General features: G+C 29.4%; 1 protein-coding gene and 1 long non-coding RNA gene across 3 annotated transcripts; both read right to left on the reverse strand.

Annotated features, from left to right (window-relative positions):
• Positions 1-879: 879 nt before the first annotated feature.
• LOC114940175 (uncharacterized) lies at positions 880-7,446 on the reverse strand. Of its 2 annotated transcripts, none has more exons than XM_029314698.2 (7): positions 6,835-7,446; positions 4,861-5,061; positions 4,567-4,743; positions 3,376-3,576; positions 2,614-2,855; positions 2,000-2,159; positions 880-1,863 (listed from the first exon to the last, which is right to left on the reverse strand). In XM_029314698.2, exons 2-7 carry the CDS (start codon positions 5,057-5,059, stop codon positions 1,709-1,711), a joined length of 1,134 nt encoding a protein of 377 aa, XP_029170531.2. In that variant the 5' UTR covers positions 5,060-5,061; positions 6,835-7,446; the 3' UTR covers positions 880-1,708. The 2 variants fall into 2 exon arrangements, with proteins under 2 accessions (XP_029170531.2, XP_085342223.1); XM_085486097.1 differs by having other exon boundaries at positions 880-1,851; positions 6,835-7,442.
• A 5,128-nt stretch (positions 7,447-12,574) lies between these two features.
• Positions 12,575-13,326, reverse strand: LOC146724939 (uncharacterized). Its single transcript, XR_014925476.1, has 2 exons — positions 13,055-13,326; positions 12,575-12,800 (listed from the first exon to the last, which is right to left on the reverse strand). It is a non-coding gene; the product is annotated as an uncharacterized LOC146724939 (long non-coding RNA).
• Positions 13,327-25,892: the final 12,566 nt, after the last annotated feature.

Consider the following 25,892-nt stretch of genomic DNA (forward strand, 5'->3'; position numbering starts at 1 on the left):
TTTAACTTTTGGTGTTTTTTTTGATAGATTAATTTTAAAATATAACCTAAAAATTAAAAATTTTTTTAATAAAAAATTTTATCAATTATTATTTTTACATAAATTTATATATTTTTAATAAATTATTTCTTTCTATTTATTATGATAGAATATTGAATATTTTATTTACAGCTGAAAAATATATCTTTTTAGTAATATAACAAATAAACTTACTGCCCAGCTAGCAAAATGATACAAACTTTGCACAAAGATTGCGGCAAACTCGAGCAGGCCTTTGTAGCAAAATTGCAACAAGGTGTGTCCGCATTAAGCTGAGCTTTTGCTGGCAAGGTTTGTCACAACAGCGTGACGCAAAATTCACGTAAATAACAGAGCAAGCTTTGCCGTGCGCGTCATGATAGCAAATTTGTGGCAAGAATAGGGCAAGGTTTGATCTGGCACTATAACCCAGATAGCACATGGACATTCAATGGATGTCCATTGAACGTCTACTTTCTGGACGTCGGACATCTATTTTTGGTCCAAATAAGATTCGTCGGACGTCTGATGGACATCCATATCACATACGCTTGACACAACTTCGGACATCCATAAAATATCTGAAATAAGACTGTTGTTGAACCTATTTTGGACTTATTTTGGATCATCTTGGACGTATTAACGATATCCATAATAAATCCAAAATAGGTCGAAAACGGTCTCATTTCGGACATATTACGGACGTAATTTTGGGATACATACTCGCGAATCTAATAAAATACTAAAACAATTGATTTATTCAAATATAAACATTTATTGACTTTTGAGTTTGGTACCGAAAATATTGTTTTGTCAATATATATAATAATATATAATAATTATTATATATTATATATTTATTTGTATACATATACATGTAAAAAAATATATAATATAATATACAAAAATGATCAATATTACATACAAGATGTCAGGGTAAAGATTGTGCCAATTATACTCGCGAGCAAGTAGAATACAGTAAACTGAACAGAAAAGTTTTATATCATTTTGCTAAATTCGCAATAATTGTTATATTATTAAAATATTTAAGCCAATGAGCGAATGAAAAGCGAAAGTTTGGAATTGGTAGGTATCATATACAATAGAATAGATCGGCTAAAAAGATAGTAGGGGTCGATTTATTTTATTGTCTATGTTATGCCTACAGATTCCAAACTATCGCTTTCCATGCGCCCATTGGCTTACATATTCAAATTAATCACATTATTTTGCAAAAGCAAAATGATATAAGATTTTTATGTTTAGTTTACTACAATGTTTTATCTACTCACGAGCGTTGACATCCGACAATTTGTATATTTGAGAATAATTATAATATATATTAATTATAAAAGATAATATATAATATGGAAATCTAACATATGTATGGCTTATTATTTATATGTATAAGATATATCATAGAAATATTATTTTTCATTGACTGGAAATATTAAAAATCTTATTTAAAAACTAGAAATTAAATTGAACATTTTGTTACGGAAACATTAGTATCACATACGTACATATTATAAAATAAATCTTAACTTTATCTTGAAATAAATCTAACTTAAAAAACTTTGAACGCTTACAATGTTAATTATTACGCATATGTATCATATAAATATATATGATAAAATATATCAAAAATTTATTAATATTATTAATCTTCTTGTTATTAGTCTTCTTATAGTTATGATGAGTCTTCTTCAGTTCTTTGTTTATCTTGCTTCTTCTTTTCACCATTTAATCTTTCTTTAGCTCTTCGCAGCCATTTCTGAACTGCTTCTTCTAAAACTTTCTTGTTATATTCGGAATTACTATCTTGACCGGAAACTGTAATAAAAACTGTAATAAAAAAATCAGCGTCTTGTAAGCAATAATTTATTTTTTTATTTATGTGATTTCATTAAGATTAATTATTTAAATAAGATAACATTAATAAATTAAACAAATAACATTATCTACTTATAGACATACTTACCAATTAGCAAGTCAGCGAGTTTTAAATGACAAAATTTCCTTTTCTGTTTTGCTCCTAGCCAACTATATTTTTCAGCCAGCTCGTTGGTCAACAAACGAGTACAATTGCGCTTAATAAATTCGTAAGGATTTTTTCCCCCTATTCTGGATACTTCTTTAACCTACAATAAATATTTTTTAAAAAACATTATTTTGAAAATTACAAATATATAACAATATGTTTAACAATTAATTTAATAATTTACATGTTATTAATATTACTATATAATTTTATATTATAAATTTTAATAATATATCGCTCTAATAACCACAAATTAGATTTAAAATGTAATAAATAATATAGAATTAAAAGGAATTGAAAGAATCTATTTTATTTTTTTTGAAATTTATATATTAATTTAATTTAATAAATTTTTATTTTTAATTTTAACTTATTTACTAAGTTAATTTTTATTTTGTGATTTAGAATTTTAGATTAACTGTAATTGTTTTTAAAATATTTATAAAGATCTATTGTAAATAATTAACATTTTAAAAGTTAAACAATTAGTTATTAATTTTAAAAATCCAATAAAACTCATTAAAAAAAATTAATAATTAATAAATTATTATTACCGATATTTCGAACTTATTCGGTTGATTTAAAAATTGTTCCACGTGCTCTTCTAAATCTTCCACCGAATTAAAAGGAAGATGAGGAAAAGAAAAAATAGACTCTTCTCTTTCAGTTACATTGGGCCGTTGATGAACTTGTTGCAACAATTCATTTTTCATATCTTTTAAATCATCTGCTATTTGCCATAACTGGGTCTTAAAGTATGATTGCTGACGGATAATTTCTTTAAAATACTGAAGCACTGTAAATTAAAACAAAAATAATGTAAAGATTATTTTTTACTTACTAAATTCCAATTTTTTAAAGATTCCATTGAGATTATATATGTATATATAAAATAGTAATTTCAGAATATATGTATATTGAATAGATTTTTGTCCGTGCTATTAACGTATAGTTATGACATTTTATTTATAAAGTGCACAGACAAAGAAAGCAATCACAAAAACATTTTTAATATTTCTTTGTATAACAAAATAATAAATATAAATAATAAAATATAAATATGATTAAATATAAACATAATTAATATAAATATAATTATTGATTAAAATAATGATTAAGATAATGAAATATAATAAAGAAGATGGTGATAAAATGATGATAATGATAAAATAATGTTAATATAATAATAATATCAAAAAATAGAATAAACAATATAATAATAATTAATAATTATTTCTTTACAGTTATTTACTGATAGCACAGACAAAACCTATGAAAAATTATAAAGTTAGTTTTAAACAATATAAATTATGTACCAATTTTATTGTCGACAACATCTTCTGTCTTATTATTTTGTATGTTGTGCTCATTGTCCTGCAAAATATTTGAAATATTCAAAAATCCATCTTGTAAGTGCTTCGTCCGTTTATTCGGAACTTCATTGGATGATTGATCCACTGATCTTGATTGACATTTGTTGCTCTTCGCATTTTCGTAATTTGTACTTTTCAATGATTCTATGTATAAAAAAAATAATAATAGTAGTTACATATATAATCTTTGTAATACACAAACTAAACATATTTAATAATATCAGTATATACTTATTTTATAATAATTTTAATTTAGTAGCTTTTATTATTATATTAATTTAATAATTTTATTAGTATTTTAGTTTTATATATAATAAAATATATAGAATACTGCATGAATGAACATAATAACATAGGAAATTCAATGCTAATTCTGAAATAATAAAAATATTGGCTCTTCTAACTGTTTTAGAATTAAATTTCATTATTTCTATTTTTTTGGAAAAGCATATCAAGTATTGTCCTATATTAGTTTTTTTATTGACCCATTTTAACTATATTGTTAAATACAATTTCTTTAAATCTTGAAGATTCATTAAAATTGTATTTAACAATATTGACTTCGCCAATTTAAAAAAATTATATGTATAATATATATATATTATTATATATTATTATATTATATTTTAATGTATTATAATATATTTATAATATGTTAATTATTTAAAATCTATTTTCTCGGATTTTACAAAATTTGTTTTACATAATTTTGCAACTGCAGTTTTTCTATGTAAATACTTCTGTTAAGTTCTTCTGTATTATAGATTTAATTCAAGATATTGAATGACTAGCTGCTGTCATTAGGATATTATATTTCCCTACACGACATGAAAGATCTGATATGTCAATTGTGAAATGTTAAAATATTGATTTTTCTATTTATTTTCGAGCAAAGTTTTATTAAGTTTTTCGAATATTAAGATTAGTCGATTAAAATTTATATTATTAATGCAATTACTAAATTATGTAAAACAAATTTCGTAAAATCGGAGGAAGTAAGTTTTAAATAAATAATATATCATAAATATATTTTATAATACATTAAAATATAATATAATAATATATTATATATTTTTTATATTATATTATATATATTATGTATATTATATATTAATATTTAATATTAAAACGAACTTTGTGTGTTCATAATTGGTGGCGTCCGTAATTTAGTGCACTCTTCGGTAGATTCATCTGATGACGAAAAGAATTTCTTTGGGATAATTTTTCTTTTCGAAATGTTATCAGTCTCGGAGTTTAATTCAGATGTTAATTCAGCCTTTTTGGCTTTTTCCCTGGCTGTTTTATAGTTATCTGAAAATACAAGTAAATATATTTATATTATTATAACAAAAATAACGATTATGTACATATATTATTGATCACAAAAGTATATGTGGAATGTATAATATTTAAATATTTTATATTAACCATAACTGCTGTTTCTGAAAGTCATAACATTATATGAAGGCCAACATGTATTTGGTTCGGCATGTTTTTTGATAGCCGCTACAATTTTTTCCATGTGAAACGGTGGCCAATAACATTTTTTATTGATAATCCAGGTAGATGGGACAGCTTCAACTGAATCTTCATCTATAAACCTTACTATAGTCCATGATCTCTCCATTTCTTCAAACATTTCAACAAAAAATTTAAGGAGCATTTTATTTCAACAAAAAATTCTATTTACAATTTATATATGAAAAGGCGCAAACACTCAATAACTTATCACAAAAATTGCAAACCTATTTCCTCTATATATTATATTGTATATTATATATATATTATATTTATCTATATATTATTATAAATTATATAAAAAATTAACATTTTTTTAGCGAAGAGCACAAGAAAAGAAAAATTTTTAAAAATATTTTGAATGTAATAAGGGAAAAACTACATACTTATTTTTATATTTTAATTTCATACATTTATTTGCAATTTGCCCTAAATCCCAGGATTCTAAATTTCCAATATCATTGATTACATATATCCCTAATTTTGACGACTTACATGGTACGGTGTAAAAATCTGTAAGCGTTTTATATTTATTTCCGATTACGAAAAAGCCCTCATTATTTACAACAAAATTTCTAATAACAATAATGTTTTCGTCTTTTAAGCTACAGCAATTATCGGGTTCATTTATTTTTAAAATAAATTGTTTAAACACCGCTTTGCCAAATTGATTACAATTATGAAAATTAATAATAAGTGGACCATTAAAATGTGGTTTTAAAAATTGAGGCTCGTTACATTTCACTCTGACATTAGAATTTATACAATAGTTTCTTTCAGTTATACGACAAACAATTTGCTCTATTTCTTGCAACGTCTTTTCCTGTGCCGAAACGCCAAGTTCGGACAGGGGAGCGTTCAATTTAAAGATTCTCCAAGATTAACTAATAAACGGAAAAAAATCGGTATCAGAAGAGTTACTTCTACGCCCTTAGGGGCGTTCATTAACTCGCGGTAAAGTTGGGCGCCAGGCGCGTGTGAACGCGCCACGATAATACTGTGAACGGTACTTAACGTCTCTTTTCCAAAAGTCATACAGAGTCGCGGGTCTATAGGAGTGATGGGTCTATGGTCGAGAGAGAGGTATAGAGAGACATACACGTGGTGTTAGAGTTTGACAGATATATATATTTGACACTTAGGATTTACAATTTGACATCGGATACATACAATCGGACAATAAAATTATGTAACAAACAGTAAGATATAACTTGCGGTATTGAAACGAAAAAAATATAATATCATAAGATATGCGGGTAACGGTATTTTCGGAATTGACTTATAACATCAGAATTAATTATACACGGTGAAACATTCTCTATATAACTTCGCGACAATAACATACAATCGGAATAACAAATACAAGATCGGTAAACGTTAGGATGGTCTAACTTATTTTCGCGGGCACGCGGAATAGACAGAGGTCACAATACGATATGCCGAGACACGGCACGGTATGAAAAAAACAAGATAAAAACTAGACGACGGAGATTTCGTGATTCTCTCGCACGACTCTCTCGCCGAGTCGAGAACAAGGAAATAGTTCACAAACTCGCGAAGACGGCTACACGCAAATCCCGAAAATCTAATAATCGAGCTAATAAAAACGTGACTCTGAATATTTCGGTAACCAAAATTGACGATAATTAATTTCGATACGCTAGACTGTCGGCGGCACTTTTCGGAGAGGGCTCTCTTCGCGAAACGCAAAGTCGGCTGGCCCCGCGATACGATATCCCGAAAAACGAAAGAGAGAGACCGCTCTCTCGCACACAAAACGATACGAAAAATGAGAGAGTACGGTACTCACGGTAATTACGGTATACTATCAATTTCTACGGTACCAACCAACACGTAACTACGACTATTCGAGAGGCGGCTTACAGTTCAGGCGGTGAAATTGAGTCCTGGAATCGTCTGGTGGAGTCCTGGAGGCACCCTCTCTTGGCTATGGCACACCGAACAGTGGAGAGCCGGGCCTCGCGCGTCTCGGTACCCTCTTTTCCGCGCCGATCTTTTGCGCATCCCTCGATGATAGGGTCGATGGCGGGGGACCTAAGGTCTCCCCCCGCCTCCCCCTTTAGCTGAGGTATTTCTTACGCCGGTAATGTATTGCTGGTTGACAGGATTTTCCTCCGGGTTTCTTCCCGCGGCCTCTCTCTCCTTCGGGAACAAACGGGAGGATGGCCGGGCCCTCCGTAGTCCTCTTTTAGGATCGGCCCTGTGGTTTATTTGGCTCCCGGAGTCCTCTCGGTATCTATAATATTCCAACGCCTAGAGTCTGCGCGAGATATTTCAAATTAAATTACGAATATTTGATACTTAACTGCGCGAGGTCCCGCGCTCTCTCTCTCCTATGCTCGCTCCATCCTCCTTTCGCGCTGCGGTATTCCGGCATCCTCCTTCTCTCTCTTGCTGCGGCACTCCGGCATCCTCCCTCTCTCTCTTGCTTAACATGTCTCTCTCCGGCCGCTCTCTCGAGCCGTCCTTGTCGCTCTACCTATGAATCGCGTCGCACGCGCATCGACAGGCCGATGCTGCGTGCAACGGCAATTCTCGCAAAAATACGGTAATACAAAATTCAAAAAAACGACGGATCGCACCCTCCCCGAAGTGAGGGGCGCTCCAGGCCTCCGCGGCCTACCCGATTGGGCGTTTTCGCCCTTGTGACGGCGCTCCAAAAGCGTCACGTCACATTCTTTATTATTTTTACGAATCATTTTTAATATAGATTGTAAGTAATTTTCAAACGGAAAAGCACTGAATTCTTGAAGAATTCCAAATTTTTTCGCGTCATCACAAATATGTAATAAATGATGCAGGTTGTGCGATGCATTTTCTTTACCATATAAATTAATAAATGTTTCTACAAAATATTGCAATAAGGAGTTGGAATAATCTAAATATTGTTCCATATGTTTTGAATTAGACAAAATAGTGATAGCTACATGTAAAGTTAAAAAATTTAAATATTGATCATGATTTAGAATAGATTTTAAAACAACAGATCCCGTATATAATAAAAAAGTTCTAAATTCGGTTGCCTTCCATCTTTTACTTTCAAACAAAGATCTTGATTTTCTATTAAATTCGGAAGGTATATATTTTTTTTGATGTTCTAATAACTTTGATATTTCAGATATTTGACAAAAGGATAACTTTGTTTTAGGTTTTCCGTAACACCATAAAGAAATCAGTTTTTTAACAACTCCCAAGAATATTAAATGCATCGGATCAGATGGAAAATCATTCACCATATTTATATTAGGAATCGATTCAAGTATTGATGTACCTATATGATGGTTTTCTTGTAATTTTAATCGGAAATCGTTATCTGTTCTTAATTGACAACTATTTAAATATGGATAAGTCATTCTATTGAGATAATATTTGCCCTTAGCTGTACATTTAAAACATGCGTAATAACCCGAATGACCCTTTGTATAAGTAATAAAACATCTAGCAGGAACATCGCATATAAAAGATTTAATTTTAAAAGAATAAGTGTGATCTTTAATTTTTATACCATGAATAGTTAAATTTTTTGCTTCTTCTGTGAAAGATTGTAAAAATACATTGGCATCTGTGGGTTTTTCATGTCCATGATAAATTCCAATGACATCAACTTCATTGTAATTTTCAACTAAATTACATAAAATGGGATAAACTTGACTACTTGAACTTTTGAATAATGGCAGGCCATCGATGTTAATGTTAACTTCAATACAGTGTAAATTTTGAAAAGAACATCGCGATAAAAGTCTTTCGATGCAATTACAATACTTAAACCGAAATGATAGTAATGTCCTGGTGCAACGACGTCTACATTGATTTTTCTGGGAGTTCCTAATAAACTGCGAGCATTTTTAGGCAATTCCGGATATTTAAGTTTCATATTAGATATTAATTCATTTAACGCAGTATGAGTTATATTATTTTTAATTGCCCATTCTTGCAACCAAGATATAGAATTTGGAAAATCAGTAGTGGAATTTATAGATTTAAAGTTATTCACAAAATTTGTAGATTCAAAGTTATCAAAATTATGTTCTGTATCATCGGGATCACGGTCCGAATTATAATTATTCACGGTTTCTAAATCATTATTGATATAAAAATTATTGCAATCCTCTAAATTATTATTTGAAACTGAAGGTGTACTTTTTAATAATGGCATTAAATTCTTATTTTGAACATTATTAATTACTAAATTAGTTATCTCTTGTGCTCTTCGATAATATTTTCTTCTTATTTTTGGCATTTTTAAAATTAATATTAAAATTTAAAATTTATTAATATTTTTCTACCTTTAATTAATTGATGAAAATCCGTTGAAAATTCGAGAATCGATAGAAATAATAATCTAAAAAATTTATAAATAACGCTATTAGCAATCAGTACAAAAACATTTAAAAAATAAAACAAATAAACAATAATCGGAAAAAAGCGTTGATTTAGTAACGAATGTCCCATGTATACAGGGTGTTTCAGAAATAAATCGCCAAACTTAAAAAGCATATTTTATTTACTGTAAGGATGAAAACAATAACAGATTTTAATAAATCTTTTATAACAGATTTTAAGAACATTTGAAACTGTAACATTTCATTACAGAAATTGTTGAAAATAATTTTCTTCCACATTAATGCACGTGTCGCATCGACATCGCATAGATATTATCGAAGACGTCCAAAAATTCTCGAAATATTTATTTTGTCACACGAAATGATAATACGATTTCGGAGTACTTTCACAGTAATAATACAAATATCATAAATGATTCTATAATATTATTACAGATCCATCTAATAACTTTTTGTTTATTTCTAATAAAAAGTGAATAGGACAATTCATGAAACGAAGCGAGATATATGTTGCCCGATGTAAATAAAAAATGTTTATAACTTGAAAAGAAAGCTGTTCCGAATGTTTATATACTTTTTATCATTATAGTGAGTAGAATATGCTCTTAAAGTTTAGCGATCTATTTCTAAAACATTTTGTGTATAGATTATTATCATTAAAGATTATAGAACATAGGAAACGAATATGAAAACGAAAACGTTCAATCAATTATATAATGAATGAAGGAAATTATGCGTGCGTGTGTGCGTGCGTATGTGATGTGTGCGTGAATGTGACAAAATTATTATTATATAATTATAGTAAAACGTCTTACCTTGATAAATTTCTAGCAAATGTCCAATAGATTGTGCAATGGTCGCAACCTCACAGCACTACACTACGTGTATGTATACGTGCTTACAATCGTCGACCGAATAAGGAAAGGTTCACTGACCCAAACATTACACTATCCTATAATAAGGATTCGCGGTTGTTTTGGTCTTGCGCATCACCGCGTGCGAGTACCGCGACGTCAAGGACGAGACGCAGTACCGTTGATTCTGACGGGGACATGTGCCCCGATAATAAATAAAAGTAAATTTATAGATTTAAATAAAATAAGTTATTATTAATAAATTATATTTAATTGGTATATAAAAAAATAATAATTTTAATATAAAAATAATTAAACTAAACATTAGTGTAAAAATAATTATAGTAAAAAAATATTGCGATACTAAAATAAATATTTAATAATAAAATACAATAATTATTTAATAATAATAATAATATACATATATTTTGATCGTGGCATTAAAAGAACAGATTTTGTAATATTAAAAATTATTTCTCAAATATATAAGTTTAGTTATAACATTAAATGATACTATAAAAACATTTTCAAACATTTTTTTATATATAAGTAAATGTTAAAAAATATTTGTTGTGATATATTTATTAATAACATATTTTTAATATATAATGACATATGTTCAATAAAAATTAAAGGAATTTTTGAAAAATATTTTAAAACATTTTATAGGAACGAAAGGCAAATATTTTTTAAACGTTAATATAAAAAAAAATCAGTATTTAAATTTGAACATATATTGAATGTCCATAGGATGTACTGTTTAGGACATTTGATTCATATCCAAAAAAGGACATCCAATTTATGCCCTATTTATGTCCATGGACATATGGACATAAATTGGATTTAAAATGTACGTCCATAATACATCCAGTGCTATCTGGGAAGACGCAAAATTCACGCAAATAACAAAGCAAACCTTGCCGTGCACGATGTGATAGCAAATTTGTGGCAAGAACAGGGCAAAGTTTGCTCTGACACAATGAGACGCAAAATTCACGCAAATAACAAAGCAAACTTTGCTGTGCATGACTTTAATAGCAAATTATAGCAAGAACAAAGCAAAGGTTGTCGTAACAGTGCGGATTGTAATTAATATAATAATTTAATGAATTAATGAGCTCATTAAAAAGATTTTAATTAATAGTATATTAAATTTTATATAAATAGATAAAAATAATTAAATTTTCTTTATATTTTATTATTATTATTAATATTAATAAAAAATATATAGAATTTTAATTATTTTTATATTTATTTATTTATATAAAATTTAATTAATGCTATTAAAGTCCTTTTAATGAGCTCATTATTTTATTATTAATTACAATCCGCACTGTTAAAACCTTTGCTCTGTTCTTGCTACAAATTTGCTTATATATTTGATTATATCAAATTTAATTAATACTATATATTAATCTCTCTAAATAGAGGGATAATACTTAAGCAATTTTTTTTAAGTTTCTATTATCAAAAATGTTTTATATTTATTTCCATATATTTATCTTCAAATTTTTATTTTTAAAAAATCGAATATCTATAATTTATAATCATATATATAAAGACATAAGCGTTTTATATGTATATATATATATATAGACCGCTATTTAATTAGTATATATATCACTGCTCAATCCTGAAAAACTCGATCAATCGGCGTCACGAAAGGAACTGACCGAAGCTACCTTTTCTTTCGCTATTATAATGATATTACATATATCGTACGACGAGTTTGTCGAACGTAGCAATTGGTTAACGAATAGAGAATTTCTAAAGTTTCTATCTAATATTCAATCGTTACGTCCGACCACCATCATTTTGTAGTATGAATGTAATATCGGCCTTAGACAATTGTGCTTTGCTTCACGCGTATTTAGACGGCGGGAAGATTGACACCATCTATTGCAGAATTATATAATGACCTTAAAGGTGCGTACAGACTTACAACAGAACATCGTAACGTAACACCGTCGCGTAACACCGACGAAATGCATGGACAATACCCCGTAACGCTTAAATGTTCGGTGCGAGGTACTGTCCATACATTGCGTCGATGTTACGCAACGGCGTTACGTTACGATGGTCTGTTGCAAGTCTGTACGCACCTTAATATAATCAACATAGTTAATTTAAAATCTTGAGCCTTAGAATTATTCGTAACATGTTTAGATTTTTAATCTCTTTTCAAATATAATAATTATAGACAAATATAAATATATTATCTATATAAATATAAATATACTGTCTGTAGATATATATTTGTCTATAATTATTATATTTGAAAAGAAATTAAAAATTTAAACATGACAAATGACTGTAGTATCAAGATTTTAATTTAACTATATATGTTAATTATATTAAAGCCATTATAATTCTGCAATAAATAGCATCAATTTTCCCGCCGCCTAAATACGCGTGAAGTAACGCATTATTGTCTAATAGCGAAAAAAAAGATGTTCTGTCAGTTCATCTGCGACATCTGATTGATTGAGTTTTTCAGGCCTTAACGGTGATATATCTAATTATTGAATAACGGAAACGATTTTTATTTCTTGACGATGTTATTGGACGCTGAGCCAAGTTGAACACCATTAATTTCGTCTTGGGAGTTCTCAACTAATAATAACAGCAACACCTGAAATATATATACAATAGTACGAATATATCTAATACTATATTGTCCGTAAAAGAAACTTTATTGTCTGTCCGAAAAGAATCAACAACGTGAAAGGAAGCAGCATTATCCAACTGTTTGTGCGTAACAGGATCTTGTGAAACATTTGAATGTAAAGTATTTTTAATTTCCAAAGTAATTCGCCTTCGTTGTCTCGCAGACAACCGGTGGAAAGATTTACGCGAAACAGAATATTTAACTGATTTCATACTTGCCTGAAAAATCTTCTAATCCTCTGCGATACCTTGCGGCACTTAGAACTTGGAAGCTCGTCTCAAAAATGTGGGAAGCTTCTAGAATTATAAACTCTGTGATAACCTTGCGGCACGTATGGTAGCACTCACGGTGGTTGAATTTAGAAGAACGCGGGAACAGTGCTGGAGGTTACAGGACAAAAATTCGCGCAAACGTAGTAACGCGCATTAAAAGCGCGCAAACGTATGTGACACATGACTACGCCATGCACGGCAAGGTTTGCTCTGTTATTTGCGTAAAGTTTGCGTCTCATCATGCCAGAACAAATCTTTGCTCTATTTTTGCCACAAATTTGTTATCACGCCATGCACAGCAAGGTTTGCTCTGTTATTTGCATGAATATTGCGTCTTATCGTATCAGAGTTAACTTTGCTTTATTTTTTTCGTAAATTGTTTGTTATACCGTGCATGGCAAGATTTGCTCTGTTTTTGTCACAAATTTGCTTTATATCGTGTATCACAAGATTTGCTATTATTGACGTAAAGTTTGTATTTTACCATGATACCATCATTTGCTCTCTTCTATGAGTAAAATTTATGAACAAACTTTTCTCTGTTAATTGCAGCATCATATAACGAAAAGTTTTGCTGTTAATTTGTTCGAAATATTTAGACAAGACGAAGCAAGGCAAATGTTTGCCAGAAAATTGTTGTTAAAATTAAAGCAAACTTTGCCGAAAAGCTTTAACGAAACGTGATTTTATCACTCTTGGCTAGCTGGGTGTCTTATCTGTCACTCGATATAAGGGGCCAATAACTGTCACACAGTTTCCATAACCAGAAAACAATCATTAGCCGAGTGGCCAATTACTGTTGTAAAACGTCAATCGTGTGTTAGTCGTTGGCATAGTTATAATTTTTAAAATATATATATATTTTTACCGATACGAATTTTTTTTACACAATTTAAACTTTATTAATGCATGTATATCACGAAAACAAAAATTATATGTCATAAAAACATTTAAAAATTTGCAAATCGTTGGCTCCACTCTTACGGTTTTTTGATTGAATGGCAACAGTTTTCAAAGTATGTTACCAAAGTCATTTTATTCATTATTTATATAAATTGCAATACATAGAAAATAATTAAATATTAATTGTATTTGAAGCAGAAAAATGTATTAAACATTTTTTTATTTATAATTGAAAATATTTTAATAGTATTTCCTTATAATCTTTAATTTTTTAAAATGTAGCCAATCATTGTAGAGTGGCTAATAACTGTACTGTTTACCCCTAATATCTTATTTAAACAAAGTTAAACAATGTCAAACAATGTCTTATTGTTATTCAAACAATGTTCTACATACGTATGTCAAACAATATTTCTTTGATTTTCTAGTGTCAAAACGGTTTATGCGGAGGTTCATACAGACAAAACTAGTTTATTTTAATATCTTTTATAACCACTTGAAGTTTGTCGGTCTAATTTTGAGACATCCTAATATATTACACTTATTAATATGCATATATTAGTGTATTATAATTATTTCCTTTAACAACTTAAATATATGTATAAATATATGTATAATTAAAACGTAAATATATGTATAATTAAAACGTAAAAATTTTAATAGAGAAAAATTTAAGTTTTTAAGAAAAATTTAATAATATTTTGGCATATAACTAATCCATGTTTGCCTCAATATTTTTTAAAATTGTGCTGAATTTTATTTTAAATAGACACATTATTTTATTTAATAATAATAACAGTTATTATTAAATATTGCTATATAAAATGTTAGTGCAGAAAGAATAAACTTATTTTTAAATAAAAACAGTGATAATTGTAAATTTTATTTGTATTTTTAGGCGCGTTTAAAAGGTTAAAATGTTATTTATTCTATTTTTCAGTTTTTTTCATCTACTTTTGTTTGGCAAGCTACTTCTGGTTAAGTGTGATGAGTTTCAACATGTGGTGGACATTTAGGTAAGTGATTAAAGTATTACATTTTACATTTACATTACATTTCAATATAAATCGATGTTTAAGGTTGATTTATATCATATATAATAAAGATGTAAAAATTATCTTCTATAATATATATATATATGTATATATACAATATTATACTTGCATACATAAACAAAAAAGAGATACAATACTTTAGACTAATAAAACAAAATATTCTTTTGTATTGTATCAATGCTTAATAGTGCAAGTAACTATTTGGCTAAAGATACTATAATTTCATTATGAACGTTTTTCTCTATAATTTCATGAATGTCTATTTTTTTTAAAAGTTAAATTTTTAAACAAAGTGATAAATATAAGGCCAACTTATCGAGCTGAATATTCGAGATGTTCAGTCAACTACCATTTATTACATGTATAAATTATAAAACTACAGTCATTATATTAAAACTAACGCAAATTACAATCATTCTATAAACGTTTCGACCGCACGCGGTCTTCTTCAGTATAATTATTGAAATATAATCACTTTGTTTTCAATATACGAGCGACAATTGTATTAATTTAAATTTTTAAAGATATTAAATTTTGAATTTTTTAATAAAATTTATTTCTATTTTATAAAACTGCAATTAATTTTTGAAAAAAGATATGAAATTAAGGGGATCCTAAATGATGTTTTTACCGACCGAATGCGAGAATATTTATTTTTTTGATATAACTTTTTATTGACTATACTGATCAATAAATCCTTTTCCACGATTAAAGTACTTATAAAAACGGACCTCGCTAGCTATGTTTGCATATATAAATCATATAAAAATCAAAAATTACAGTTTTGTTATCGGCTGCTTTGTGTCAGTTTGTAATAATACTTATTTAATAAAAAAAGTTTTGCAGTTTGTCTGTGCATGAAATATAGTATGCGCGGTAAGGATTATATGAAGAAATATTAGTAAGCAATTAAAAGTGAGATTGCAAGTCTAATAAAAAAGTTATATATAAAAAAACATTTCACGCATATGTGTGTGTGCAAATCGAGGCTGCGGAATAAAACAGAGCAGTAGATTAGTTGCGTGATATCGTGATAGATGGAGCTGCAACGTGTTTCTCTCTCTCTCTCTCTCTCTCTCTCTCTCTTTCTCTCGCTCTCTCTCTTTCTGTTTTTTATAAGGTCTGTTCGTTTTGGCTACACTGGCCACATTAGTTCAGAGGTTGTCTTTTTTGTTCGACATTGGAAGGAAAAAGATAACCTCTGAATTAGTGTAACCAATGTATGCCATTATATATTTTATGTTTGATAATATAAATAATACATCAATTTTTTTCTATAAAAAACTATATATAAAACAGAAAAAATTTTGTGTTATTTATATTATCAAACACATGAAATATGACATATGAATAATGACATACAATTTTATTTTAATTATATTTGTATAATACAATAATATTCACATGATTTTTATAGATAATAAGTATATGCATTTATAATTTATAAAAACTAAATCTTATTTTTTATACATCGAAGTAATTCGAGTAATGATTTTACTGAAATATATATTTGATAGACATTGTGATTCTAACGAATTTTATTTGTTCGCATATACCTGTAAATTGTTATAAAAATTACTTTTACTGTAAATGTAAGATAAATTGTATGCAATCTATAAAACAAAAGAGAGAGACAGAGAGAGAGAGAGAGAGAGAGAGAGAGAGAGAGCGAGCTTTTTTTACTTTCCCGAAAATAGAGACATTCAATGCAAACGGTGAATTGTATATCTCTTTACGACACGTACAGCCGGGGAAAAATTTTTTATATATAATTATATAAAATAATTGTATAATTATACATATAATTTTGCGATTATATGTATAAAATTATACAATTATTTTAATATAATTATATATAAAAAATTTTTTCCCGGGTTGTATGTGTCGTAAGGAAATATATGTATAATTGATCGTTTGCATTGAATGTCACTATTTTCTGAAAAGTAAAAAAAGAGAGCTCTCTCTCTCTCTCTCTCTTTCTTGATCCTTTATGCTTATTGTTAGTATTCTATCAATTAGTAATCAATGCAATCAATCATATCGTTTTACGGCAACAGCCAGTTACTCGTTCACTCACTCATTCATTCTTTTAAAATATGTCCATTTTTATACATAATTATGTAAATTTATATATAAAAAATAAGGGTGCATATATAATCATGTCAAATTTGTATATAAAACATATATATTTATATATATAAAGAAATACTTATTTATTACACTTGTATATATATATATATATATATATATATATATATATATATAAATTTATATAATTATATATAACAAGCACTTTTACTTAATTATGTATAGACATATTTCATAATATAATTCTGCGATTATACGTATACTTTTATATATTTCTATATAATGTTATATTATATATTATATACACAAATTTTTGTCCCGGGGTATTTTAAACTTTTATTTTCTTTTCTTTCCCCATTCTTGTCTGTCTTTACATGCATGTTATTATGTTGTATGTGTATCATGTATAATTTGGATTTGTATGTATGTTGAGAAGATTGGAATAGATAAAATTTTATTACTTCATGTTTTTATATTATAAATGCAGCTTTTTGTAAATATCCGAAATAAATAATTTTTCTACAAATATTTTAAATTTATCAAAATATTTTTTACTGCACAATTAGACTAATATATTTTGCATCATTCTATCTTTATTAATTTTTTTCATAATAAAATGGATTTTATTGAACAAATAATAAATAGTAAATAGAGAAAATATAAAATATCGAAAAGAATATATTCATATAAACATATATTTGTGAAATCGAAATTTTGTTAAAATTGACTTTCATAGAAATTGTATTTTATAAATTTAATTAAAAAAAGCTGCATTTATCAGATAGAAACATAAAGTAATAAAATAATATATTCCAATCTTCTCAACACACACACACACACACACACACACGCACACAACTTCTCATAACAAATGTTATATAAATTATACATATACAGGATGTAACAACGATCATATATCAGGAGTTTTTAGAAGAAAATACGTATTTTATTGAAAAATGTTTTATTACCAAAGTTATAAGGGTTACTTATCATTACATAGTAGTATTAGTATTATGTTGAATAGCATTATCAAAGTCACATAAAGATTATTTGGAAATAATGGAAACCCTCATTTTTATTGCATGCACAGAATGAAAAATTTATTTAGAAAAGCTCTCAAAGTAAGCTACATGTATGTACATGCAATAAAAAATGAGGGTTTCCATTATTTCCAAATGATCTTTATGTGACTTTGATAATGCTATTCAACATAATACTAATACTACTATGTAATGATAAGTAACCCTTATAACTTTGGTAATAAAACATTTTTCAATAAAATACGTATTTTCTTCTAAAAACTCCTGATATATGATCGTTGTTACATCCTGTATATGTATAATTTATATAACATTTGTTATGAGAAGTTGTGTGCGTGTGTGTGTGTGTGTGTGTGTGTGTTGAGAAGATTGGAATATATTATTTTATTACTTTATGTTTCTATCTGATAAATGCAGCTTTTTTTAATTAAATTTATAAAATACAATTTCTATGAAAGTCAATTTTAACAAAATTTCGATTTCACAAATATATGTTTATATGAATATATTCTTTTCGATATTTTATATTTTCTCTATTTACTATTTATTATTTGTTCAATAAAATCCATTTTATTATGAAAAAAATTAATAAAGATAGAATAATGCAAAATATATTAGTCTAATTGTGCAGTAAAAAATATTTTGATAAATTTAAAATATTTGTAGAAAAATTATTTATTTCGGATATTTACAAAAAGCTGCATTTATAATATAAAAACATGAAGTAATAAAATTTTATCTATTCCAATCTTCTCAACATACATACAAATCCAAATTATACATGATACACATACAACATAATAACATGCATGTAAAGACAGACAAGAATGGGGAAAGAAAAAGAAAATAAAAGTTTAAAATACCCCGGGACAAAAATTTGTGTATATAATATATAATATAACATTATATAGAAATATATAAAAGTATACGTATAATCGCAGAATTATATTATGAAATATGTCTATACATAATTAAGTAAAAGTGCTTGTTATATATAATTATATAAATTTATATATATATATATATATATATATATATATATACGAGGTGTGTTCAAAAAGTATCGCGAATTTTGAATTTCCACGGGTTACGTATATTCGATTTTCGATTTTTTTGTGGCGTTATGTTGGTACTCATGTTTCTCATTTATGCCGACAAGTACGGCCATTTTGAATGTTCAGTTAATTTTTGACAGCTGCTTTGCTTGCACGTGTTTTGGCTCGTCTTCGATTTTTGCCTATTCCAAAAAATGGATCAAAGAATCTGTATCAAATTTTGTGTGAAAAACAAAATCAAGTGCGCGGACACATTCCGAATGTTGACTGTGGCATATGGTGAAGCTACCTTGGACCGAAGCAACGTTTATCGGTGGTACAAAATGTTTTCCGAGGGCCGAGAAGATGTGAACGACGAAGAGCGTGCCGGATGCCCGAGCACGTCAACAACAGACGAAAACATTGATGAAGTGAAGAAAATAGTATTGGTCAATCGTCGAATCACCGTTAGAGAAGTTGCTGAGGACCTAAACATATCGATTGGCTCGTGCCATTCGATTTTTACCAATGATTTGGGCATGACACGGGTCGCCGCGAAATTCGTACCAAAATTGCTCAATTTTTGGCCAAAAACAACACACTAATAATGCCGCAGCCACCGTATTCCCCAGATCTGGCCCCCTGTGACTTTTTCTTGTTCCCGAAACTGAAAAGGCCCATGAAAGGACGACGCTACGCTACGATTGAGGAGATAAAGACGGCATCGAAGGAGGAGCTGAACAAGATCACAAAAAAGATTTTTTGAAGTGCTTCGAAGATTGGAAAAAACGTTGGCACAAGTGTATAATATCTGGTGGGGATTACTTTGAAGGGGACAAAATAGATATTCATGAATAAATAAATAATTTTTGAAAAAACACAAAATTCGCGATACTTTTTGAACACACCTCGTATATATACAAGTGTAATAAATAAGTATTTTTTTATATATATAAATATATATGTTTTATATACAAATTTGACATGATTATATATGCACCCTTATTTTTTATATATAAATTTACATAATTATGTATAAAAATGGACATATTTTAAAAGAATGAATGAGTGAGTGAACGAGTAACTGGCTGTTGCCGTAAAACGATATGATTGATTGCATTGATTACTAATTGATAGAATACTAACAATAAGCATAAAGGATCAAGAAAGAGAGAGAGAGAGAGAGAGAGAGAGAGAGCTCTTTTTTACTTTTCAGAAAATAGTGACATTCAATGCAAACGATCAATTATACACATATCTCCTTACGACACATACAACGCGGGAAAAATTTTTTATATATAATTATATTAAATATAATTGTGTAATTATAATTTTGCGAAAAATAACAAAAATTGGGTACATGCTAAAAATGTAGCATGTAGACACCCTATATATACATATTTGTAAACAAAATCGTGTGCGCGCAATGACATATATTTGCGCGGGATGGTTCACTTGTCACGCGGTACGTACTATACGTGCTTACACGCAGTGCGCGACTCGACCGTTATAACGTGTGATAACGTGTCGAATATTGTGATAGATAGACATACTGTGATATTTTAAAAGTGATATTTTTATATTTATTAAATATATAGTGTATAATGGGTGCAAACAAAAATAAACGTTTGCCCCTATCTGGTCGCAGATTGAGTAGAAAGGGAGCATGTTTTAAAAGGTTAGTATTATGTCATATCATAAAATTGATTCAATATCAGAATTACTGTTACATACAGCACAAATACACAAAATATTACATACCTATTTATTATGCACATAAATGTATATAACGATTAGATAGACAAAAAGAAAAAGAAATATATATATATATATATATATCAAGAGACACGGTAGTGTCTCGCGACCAGTTAAGGGCGTAGCGGAGACACCGTGTATCTTAACGCGAGTCGGACATTTGAGTCTTTATAATATTTCGAATCCTCAATAATGGCTGAACCCATACAGCACCGATAGATTGCAAAAACATTACAACAATCTTTCATCGCAATATTGCAATATTGCAAATTTACTGCAAAATGTTGCTACATCATTGCTGTTGAATTGCAGCAATGTTAAAATGTCCGCTTTTTGGAAGATTGCAACAAAATATTACAACAATATTGCAATGTTATGAGTTTGCAATAATGCATTGTTATTGCAACCATAAACTAATGTTGCATATACAGGTATACAAATGTAAATAAATCTACGTCTACGTAGCGAAGCCGGCGCCTGCTATACACGCACACATGTATTGCGCAGAGCGTTTGGCGCAGAAATTTAAGCCAATGATTTAATAAAATTATTGATTATCGTTAACATCTTTTATTGTACAATATTGCAAAAAATTATTTTATTACAGTATTATACCCAGCAAATACCAAGTTACAGTTATATAATTGTTAGTTGTAATTTTCCACTCAACAATATAATTGTTATAATACACGTATTATATTTTTGAGTGGGAAATTACAACTAACAATTATATAGCTGTAACTTGGTGTTTGCTGGGTATATGTATATTACAATATATAAATTATAGAATTTGGATTACATGCAATATTTCCGAAATATTAATGTCATGTTGCTACAAGTGTGCTGGAATTTTGTACACCTATATCTCTGCAATGTCTTTATAATGTTGCATTGCAACTTGCAACATTGCAACGTTGCTGCAATATAATTGCAATAATCTGTGCTGTATGGGAAGCAATCGAGTTTATACTAGACTTAATCGATAGATTGAGTTCGAATTATATAATAAAAGTGTCTTTATTTCTGCTCTACGTGATTTGTAAGCAGAGATATATAAATGCAAAGTCGAAATATGAAAAATTTCTATTAAGAAACGTCCCCGTCATCATTATTATTATCATCATCATTATCATCATCGACCACGCATACATAGTAGTATCGTGCTACACGTATTCACACGTAGACCAACCGACAGGCGCCACACAGATGATCATACGACACAAACACAGGCAAGATGAGGTAGGGGGGCGGAGGGACAAATTTGGCCAAGGCACAGCGCGCAAGGAGAGAGTGGCGCAAGGAGGCCGGACAGGGCAGGTCGGCTCCGAGCGAGCGAAACGAGCCGCGAGCCAAGAGACGGGCAGGCCGGGATAGAAAAGATAAAGTCCGCGGACTGCCCAGGAGTCAACGGAAGGCGCTAAGCGAGAGGCCGAGAAGAGGGGCAAAGAGCGAGACCGGACGGGAAAAGACCGACGGAAACGTTCCCCACCCGACGCCTGGCCCCGCTCGTGGCGCCTCCGCCCTATCACCAGCAGCCGCGTGCGGGGGGAGGGGTTGAGAAAGAGTGAGAGAGAGAGGAGAGAGAGTAGGCGAGCCGGCGAGAGAGAGAGAGAGAGACGCGAGAGACGTGAGAGCCCCGAGAAGGAGAGAGAGAGAGAGCGAGAAGGAGTAGAGCTGAGCAGAGTAGAGAGAGAGAAGAGAGAGCGTAAGCGAGAGCGAGAATAGAGAGAAGCGAGAGAGAGCAGCTTTCTCACACAATCCGTCCTCTCCCCCCCCCCCCCCCTTTTCTCTTCCCCCCCCCCCCCGTCCCCCCTTTCTCCACCTCTTTCCCCCCCCTCCCCTTCCCCCCCTGCCGCCCCCGTCCCCCCCCCTCCCATCCACTCCCCCCCTCCTCCCCCCCCCCCCCCCCCCCCCCACCCCCCCCCCCCCCCCCCCCCCCCTCCCCTCCCCCCCCCCCCCCTCCACCCCTCCCCCCCCCCCACACGCACACACACACACACTCTCTCATTCTCACTCACTCACTCACTGTTCGTCTTGTGTACTTATTTAGTACATTCATGATCAAACATCTATATGCATTAATGTGAAATTTACTTACAATTAGTTTACTTGAAATATTCAATCTCTAAAGTGTTTATCTTATAAGATAGACAAAAAAATCTGAGTAAATAATAAGAAAAAAAAACAAGGATTATTATTGTCATAATTTTTTATCAATTAAGTACTCTCAACTATCCAATAATTAAATAAATACGTACAAATGTAATGTGCGCGCGTGTACACACATACACATATTGATATTAAAGAGATTGAAGGAGAGGAAGGAGAAGATAAAAATTTAAATATTCACATATATTTTCAAATATTATATATGAATTTATAGTTTACATATCTAATTAATAATGAATTTCTAATTATATTAAACATATCAAAATAAAGACATACATGTATTTATCAAATGAATAAAATTATTGAATACAGACTTAAAAAATTTATTAAACATAGACTTAAAAATTAATTAATTAAACATATTCCAAATTTAGAAAAAATAAACTTTATTTATATATGCAACAGCTTTTTAGACTAAATTTTGAAATTCTATTTTATATTAGACAATTATCTCAATCAACATCTACGTCCACATTAGCTGCACTGCAGACTACCTCTACAGCCACATTATCTGCTCCGCGGATATAGCGTTATGCCAATACGATACATTACATGTACTTACTTACTTGCCTTTGCCTTTACTGTACCAACTCTTGTTCTTTCCACGTAATCATGTTTTTACAGTTATCGTTTGCTGTATATCTTCCAGCAAACTTTATTTCGTGTGAAGTGTATTTAATTAATTAAATCTCTGCGAAAGATTGAGAAGATGAAGGGATAATTCAAACTATGAAGACATGGTTACATGGAAAAGACAAGAGTTGATACAATAATAAAGACATACATGTATTTGTATCCTGCTGGCATAAGGTTATAGAAGTTGATTGAGATTGAAAAATAATAATGAAAATAATAAAAAAAAATAAAGACACATGTATTTGTATCGTGCTAGCATAAAGTTATAAAAGTTGATTGAGATTGAAAAATAATAATAAAAATAATTAAAAAAAGGAAATATTCAATCATCATTTAAAAGCATATTTGAAATCTGTAGAATAAACAGTTTTTTGCAAAAAATGTGGAGCATTTGAGCTCTAGTAAGTCTAAAAAAAAATAAATGTAAACATCAATTAATAATAACTGATGTTATATATATATTATATATATAAACCAATTTGTTGCAATATTCACTATAAAAGGTTTGTAAGGGTAAGATGGCTAAAAGTGAATAATTTAAAAGATAGTTAACATAATTTTACATAAACTGAAATATTTCATAAAATAAAATATTTGTAATATTTCGAAGTTTATGTAAGATTATGTAAAAATTATACCTTTACAACTTTTTTATAGTAAATATTGCGAGTTAAATCGATTATATGAGAAAAATTAAGGTAATTCTATTTTGAAAATATAAGTGACCTTTAAATAACCTTGAAAATCGCCGTTTAGGAAAAAGTCTGTGTCAACTTTTTCTTTTTCGAAATCCTGCAACTTTTATCTAAATTTAATAGAAAATGTATAAAAAATGCTCGACATTAGTACACACACACACACACACATATACACACACACACACACATATATATATATACACACACACACACATATGGGTAAATTTATATAAATAGGGTGCTTTAGGAGGATGATCAGGATTCTAGGATATGATTGTACACATCATTTAAGCAAAGAAGTTTAGATAAACATGTTTAATAATTGTTCTATTCCGGTCATAAAAATATACACAAATGAATGATATAATCTCTAAAAACTCACCTTTAAAAAAGGTAAAAAAAGGCGACCAGTTAAGGGCACGCCATTAACAAAAATTATCCATTGCAAACCCATGTAGAATCCTATCCTATTGCAAACCCATGTAGAATCCTATGAAAAATTAATCATTGCAAACCCATGTAGAATCCTAGGCAAAATTAACCATTGCAAACCCATGTAGAATCGTACCCATTGCAAACCTATGTAGAATCCTATGAAAAATTAACCATTGCAAACTCATGTAGAATCCTATGAAAAATTAACCATTGCAAACCCATGTAGAATTGTATTAAAAATTATCCATTGTTGCAAACTTATGTAGAATCCTACATTGCAAACCCATGTACAATAGAATTGTATGAAAATTATCGATTATAAACCCATGTACAATCGTAACAAAAGTAATGAAATAAAAAAATAAAAAAATGTAGAATCGTACCATAAAAAAAACTTATCTGTTAAAAAAAAGATAAACAAGATGCCAAGTTCCATGCGTCATGTAAAAAGAAATAAAAAATTTTAGTTAAAAAAACTGGGAGCGCTGCTAAATAATATTCTAACAATATTAAAATTAAATTGTTACTTTTAAACTCATTACAGTTAAAATATGTTTTGTGTTTAAATTAATTAATGTTACTTTAAGGTGCATTGTAATTTTGAAACTTAGCAGCGCGCCCAGTTTTTTTAACTAAAATTTTTTATTTCTTTTTCACATGGCGCATGGACTTGGCATCTTGTTTATCTTTTTTTTTAAAATATAAGTTTTTTTATGGTACGATTCTACATTTTTTATTTATTTTTTTTTATTTCATTACTTTTGTTACGATTGTACATGGGTTTATAATCGATAATTTTTCATACAATTCTATTGTACATGGGTTTGCAATGGTTAATTTTCATAGGATTCTACATGAGTTTGAATGGTTAATTTTTCATAGGATTCTACCATAGGTTTGCATGGGTACGATTCTACATGGGTTCTGCAATGGTTAATTTTGCCTAGGATTCTACATGGGTTGCAATGATA

This window comes from Nylanderia fulva, unplaced genomic scaffold, assembly GCF_048542155.1.
Source record: "Nylanderia fulva isolate GAGA-0341 unplaced genomic scaffold, ASM4854215v1 Scaffold11, whole genome shotgun sequence".
Classification (NCBI taxonomy): Eukaryota; Metazoa; Arthropoda; class Insecta; order Hymenoptera; family Formicidae; genus Nylanderia; species Nylanderia fulva.